The sequence below is a fragment of the Vipera ursinii genome (genome assembly GCF_947247035.1).
Source record: "Vipera ursinii genome assembly, chromosome: 13".
NCBI classification, from domain to species: Eukaryota; Metazoa; Chordata; class Lepidosauria; order Squamata; family Viperidae; genus Vipera; species Vipera ursinii.
The window spans coordinates 9,877,699-9,883,593 of record NC_139526.1 but is presented as its reverse complement, the minus strand read 5'-3'; the positions used below and the strand labels follow the sequence as shown (position 1 = coordinate 9,883,593).

The 5,895-nt window shown below is 45.8% G+C and overlaps 1 protein-coding gene across 2 annotated transcripts; it reads left to right on the top strand.

The window, feature by feature from the left end:
- The first annotated feature begins 1,606 nt into the window (after nucleotides 1–1,606).
- On the top strand, nucleotides 1,607–5,769 carry SMIM22 (small integral membrane protein 22). 2 transcript variants are annotated; one of them, XM_083373035.1, is made up of 5 exons: nucleotides 1,618–1,733; nucleotides 1,876–1,987; nucleotides 2,777–2,943; nucleotides 3,886–3,965; nucleotides 4,708–5,769. In XM_083373035.1, exons 3-5 carry the CDS (start codon nucleotides 2,808–2,810, stop codon nucleotides 4,753–4,755), a joined length of 264 nt encoding a protein of 87 aa, XP_083229161.1. In that variant the 5' UTR covers nucleotides 1,618–1,733; nucleotides 1,876–1,987; nucleotides 2,777–2,807; the 3' UTR covers nucleotides 4,756–5,769. The 2 variants fall into 2 exon arrangements, with proteins under 2 accessions (XP_083229162.1, XP_083229161.1); XM_083373036.1 differs by lacking the exon at nucleotides 1,876–1,987 and having other exon boundaries at nucleotides 1,607–1,733.
- The last annotated feature ends 126 nt before the right edge of the window (nucleotides 5,770–5,895 follow it).

Here is a 5,895-nt window from a genome sequence, read left to right as displayed (position 1 = left end):
ATTCTCCAAAGCATCTGAAGGCAGGACAAGAAGCAACGGATGGAAACTAATCAAGGAGAGAAGCAACCTAGAACTAAGGAGAAACTGCCTAACAGTAAGAACAATTAACCACTGGAACAGCTTGCCCTCAGCAGTTATGGCTGCTTCATCACTGGACAGCCACCTATCTTGAACAGGGGATTGGACCAGAAGACTAACAAGGTCTCTTCCAACTCTGTTAAAGTCTGTTACCTGTTAAGCCACGGTTTGATGCAGCGTGAACCTCCCCATAAAAAAAGAGAATCCCTTTTGCATGATAAATATTGCAACGTCGCCCCCTGCTGGACTCTTCAATAACCAAACCTAACATTTTTCTTCCTGATTCTCACATTTATTGTATTGGACAAGCAGCCATGAAAATGTTTCACAGGCATTTCAATGTTTTGTTTTGTTTTGTTTTAATAGGAAAATGAGAACCGGCTCTTTGGAAATGCAAAGCAGATGCATTTGTTAGGTGGGCTTGGTTACAGCTCCACGCAGGGATGAGCTAATGCATAACTTGCAAATAGAAGTTTAATTATTTCTTAGAACGCTGTTTTCCAAACTTGGCCACTTTGAGATGTGTGGACTTCAACTTCCAGATTTTCCTAGCCAACGTTGCTGGCTGGGGAATTCTGGGGGTTGAAGTCCACACATCTTAAAGTGGCCAGGTTTGAGAAAAATCCTCCTAGAGAAGGTTCCCACAGCTGTCGCTACCTTCACACAACGCCTTAAAGCGGAAACTAACAACCTAGAATTTAGCTGTGCAAACCAAGAACAAATCTACCTGAATGCATGGGAGGGGGGGTACCTCTAGGTGATACAGAAATTCTGTAACAAATGCCTAACCAAAGAAGAACAAGGATCAGCTAAGACTAGCAGATCTGACCGGCTTTAATCTAGATCAGAGATCTCCAGGTTCGCATCCCACCAGGCTCAAGGTTGACTCAGCCTTCCATCCTTCCGAGGTAGGTAAAATGAGGACCCAGATTGTTGGGGGCAATAAGCTGACTTTGTAATAATGCCGCTTGGGGTGTGTGTGAAAGCCCTAATAAGCAGGCATATACATAGAATGAAGGCTACTGCTAAGCTTGTAAGCCGCCCTGAGTCTTCGGAGAAGGGCAGGATATAAATGGAATTAAAATAAATAAATAAATAAATAAATAAAATACTTGGCAACTGTAAAACGTGTGGACTTCAGCTCCCAGAATTCCCCAGCCTGTGTGGGAATTGAAGTCCGCAAGTCTTAAAAGTTGCCAAGTTTGGACGGGCCTCATGTAGAGGCTCCCCAAGTGGCAGCTAAGAGATGGAGAAGAATGTCTAAAACAGGTGTTTCTCAATCTTGGCAACCTTACGATGGGTGGATTTCAACTCCCAGAATTCCCCAGCCAGCCATGCTGGCTGGGGAATTCTGGGAATTGAAGTCCCCAATCTTAAATTCGCCAAGGTTGAGAAACACTGGGGGTCCTAAGGAAGACCACCGCCTCAAATAGAGTTGCTCTGATTAGGTCCGCCTTTACCTAGCCTAGGAGGCGAGGGTGTGTCCTCCTGGGGCTCTGTTGTAAACCAACCTCTTGCTTAAGCACAAAACAGGAACAAGGAAGTGAGAACAGACAAAAGGAAAAGAACTCGTCACCATAGGCACCACGGAAGAATAGTCCAAGAAGAGGGGGGCCGATTACTTTTCCCACAAGATTTCCCGGGAACTGGCAGCGGTGGGTACTTGTTTGATTCATTCCTCTCTGTCCTAGCTTGATGCTCGTTTTGTTGTTGTTGTTGTTTTGCAAGGTGCCTTATAAATCAAAGACTTACCCCAGGTTTTTATTTCCGTTTGTTTTTTCCCCAACTTCCTCGTAGATCAAGGCAACCTTGCCCTCTAGTTCTTTGCCAGGCGTCCGAGCTTTTAGGTCCTGCGGGGGGGGGGGACACAGCTGAATCCGTCGGAGCCCCCCGGGATTAAAAAGAAAAGGTAAAGGGGACTTGAGAAATCCATTTGTGTTGTTTATTTTGAAGTTGGGGGGGGTTTAAAGGAGGAATCTGCTGGCATGGGGGCTGTAGGAGGGACTGAAAACTTGGGGAAAGGTCTGTGTGATTGGGGGGGGAGAGAATACGATAGTGAGGGGTTGTCACAGGGAAGAGGGGGTCAACTTATTCTGCAAAACACCTCAGGGCAGGACAAGAAGTAACGGAGGAGAACTTATCGAAGAGAGTTCCAACCTAAGAAGCAAGGAGAAATTTCCTGACAATTAGAACAATTAATCAGTGGAACGGCTTGCCTTCATAAATTGTGGGTACTCCATCATTGGAAATTTTTAAGAAGAGATCGGACGGCCATTTGTCTGGAGTGGTATAGGATCTCCTGCGTAAGCAAGGGGTTGGACTAAAAGGCCCCCAAGGTCCCTTTCCAACTCTGTTCTTCTGGAAGCTGACTTGTCATGTTCATGAGGACTAGAAACATTGTTCTTGTTTTTGAAAACCTGGAAGGGGGGGGTTGAACTAGAAGACCTCCTAGGTCCCTTCCAACTCTATTATTCTGTATTCTACGTTCTAAAACAGTGGCACGCTTCCACTTTTTCGTTAGAGGTCGGCCATCTCCATTCAGACGCAGCCTGACTCTCTTCTCCCCTTCCCGTTTTATAACAACCTTTCGTCACACGTGAACGGTTAAACTGAACGCTTTCCCCGTGATTGAACTGAATGCTTTCCCACAACCCAGAAGTCCGGTTTGTGCTGACTGTCTGTTTTCCATTCTGGGCAGCTCTTGGCTGTAAGTGCGCGGAGGGGGTGAGATGGGGACCCTTGAAAAAAACGTGGCCGGAGACATCAGCCAGCAGATCGACGATGCCCTGAGTCGGCTGCAGAGCAAGCAGCTCTTCCAGACCACCTGGGACATTGTGGCTTTTGTCATCTTCTTCACCTTCATTGGTAGGTGGAGGGAGGCGAGGAAGAGTTTGGTCGGGCAGCTGCTCTGCTTCTGGGGTCGCTCATTTGGGTGGACTTACTTGCATGGTGCAAACGGGTTGGGGGTCTCAGAGGAAAGATGGCACCTTCCCAGAGGTGTAAGCAGAGAACTAGGAGGAAACAAGAGCAATGAGGTCTCAAAAAAAGCTTGGTGGAGCCAAGCAGGCACAAGGGTAGATCAATGGAATTAAAAGACCTCATGGAAACTCAAGTTTTCTTCTGTTCTACCCAAGAAGAGCTCCTCATAAAGGAAAGCGTTTGGCCTGCATCCTTCAGCAATATCTCAATATCTACAGCTTCTTTGTCTAGCTGTGTCCAGTCCAGGGGTAGGCAACCTCGGCTCTTTTATGACTCACGGACTTCAACTCCCAGAATTCCTGAGTCAGCTATGCTGACTCAGGAATTCTGGGAGTTGAAGTCCGTGAGTCATAAAAGAGCCGAGGTTGCCTACCCCTGGTCTAGTCTAATGAAGAGGAGGACGAGGGGGGAGGAGGGACCATGACAGCAGCCTTCCAGTATTTCAGGGGTTGCCCCAAAGAAGAGGGAGTCAAGCTATTCTCCAAAGCGCCCGAAGGCAGGACAAGAAGCAACGGATGGAAACTAATCAAGGAGAGAAGCAACCTAGAACAAAAGAGAAATTTCCTGGCCTTTAATTGGGACAACTTGGCTGCAGAAGTTGTGGGTGCTCCATCGCTGGAGGTTTTTAAGAAGAGCCCGTTTCTCTGGAATGGGATAGGCAGGGTATCCTCTGATAGGCGGGTTGGGCTAGAAGACCTTCCAAGGCCTCTTCCAACCCGATTATTCTAGGCTCTGTGGGGTGGAAACCAGGATGGAGAAGAGCCATCCCGGTTTCTGATCGGTCATAAACTCAGGCACTGAGCCCGCCATTTTTTCTGCCCATGCCAGGGATGGTTCTCTTGCTGGCCGTCCTTGCGTTGATCAGATGTTGCTGCTGCAGTTGTGATTCTCCTAGTTCGTACAAGAAGGTAAGCAGCTTCAACAACGAAATGCCCTCAAAGTTGCGCATTTAATGATGGAGTGGATTAGCTTGGCAGGAGGGCTGCTCTCTCTCTCTCTCTGTGTGTGTGTGTGTGTGAGAGAGAGAGAGAGAGAGAGAGAGGGAGAGGGAGAGGGAGAGAGGGAGGGAGAGGAAATTTCTCCTTCACTGTGTAAGCAGAAATTAAACCATTGGTCCATCAGAGATGCTTGAATTAAGACCATTGAACTGAGCAGAGATGAAATGCATGGACCTAAATTATCCTTTCCAATGCCAAGCTCCGGTGAAAACCCTGGTTGCAGAAGGCATCCCTTTTCTTGAGGCTGTTTTGGCTGTAGCAACTTGGTCATAACTTAATTCCTGAAAGAGCATCCCATGTTACTTTGGATAGCGAGATGGGTGGCATATAAATTTAATATATAACTCCCCCCCACACACACACAAAAGGGTAAAAAAAGTCCAGAGAAAACTTAAGGGGCAGCATAGCTTCAACATTGACCCAACGACGACTTAGAAGACCCCAGGGAACAAAATCTAGCTGTTGGTGGGTCAAACTAAGTCGCCTTTTCTTGTTCTAACAAAATTTGGATAGATACCAATTCTGGAATTGAATTCTGGTTTAGCCTAGGGATGAATAAATACAATTCCCATTGGACAAATTTGCCTTTTTTATCATTTAATGCTCTTCTTCCTCTGAGATTCCAAACATTACAGCCGCTCTTCCATTACAGGTCAAGAAAAGAAAAGTTGGTATCGATAATATGGGCATGGACCCTTAGACTCCATATGACCAGTCGCCTGAGCATCCGGCTTTACTGATCTTTCTCTGCTCTGCTGGAATTTATTGTTAAGAATCAGATTTCTTCTTGAAGGAACTTCACAACAGGTGAGCCTCAAGAGGCTTAGATGCTCATATGATGATTCTCAGTCCATGTCTGTCTGCCATAAACTGAGGAGAACAATTCAAGAATTCTCACCGTTGCCAACTATCGGCTGCTTCTGATCATTAGTAACAAGGAGAGAGCTAACGAAACATGTGGTCCGTGAGCAATGATAATCCACCTTTGCAAAGGCTTGCAAACGCCTTGTGGTCTAACCAGTTGGATCTGTTAGTATGTGCTTTAAAAATGGAGCGTCAAGCACAAGGTGTCTACTTTGCCCTTCTCATTCCCATCAAGTGCCAATAGCAAAGAAAGAGACGTACAGCTTAATAAATGTTATTGAGAGCTGGCTGTTTTTATTGTCCTAGATTTCTCTATAGAATCGGCCCAGACCTTGTAACACCTTTGTACAACTTTGTGCTCCTTGTAATACTGAAAATGTTTTAATCAGTTCAGGATGCTTTGTACCAAGGGCGTTCGGGTTTGGCAACTTTAAGACTTGCGTACTTCAACTCCCAGAATTCTGGGGAGCTGAAGTCTGCAAGTCTTTAAAAGTTGCCAAGATTGGACACCACTGATTTATACCTTCTTGTTCTAACATCCCAGATTTGTTACTTTTCAAGATCAATGTCTTAATTTTCAGTGTAAAATGTAGCCTCCGATTGGAGCGAATCTTTTAAGTTTCTAATTGTTGTTGAATAAATTTGGATGGCTGTAAAGCGACTGAAGGAGCTTGTTTTGATGTCCCCCCTCCATCCAAGCTTTGGTAGACCCAACAGAGGGTGGGGGAGAATCCACTTTTTGCAGGTGATTAAAAAAACACCAACCAGCATGGATAAAAACCCTGGATCCTTCCCTGTCAAGAAAATGAACTTCTGGGTTATTTTGATCCAGGACTGAATTTAGCCATTTTGGAGCAAACAGAAATTTGTTCCATTTGTCCATCTCTTCCTCTCCATGCATGTCCCACCACCTCTCCCCCAAAAATCCTCTGTCAAAGGTTCTCCTCCCAAAACACCAAGCCATAGACCACAATAA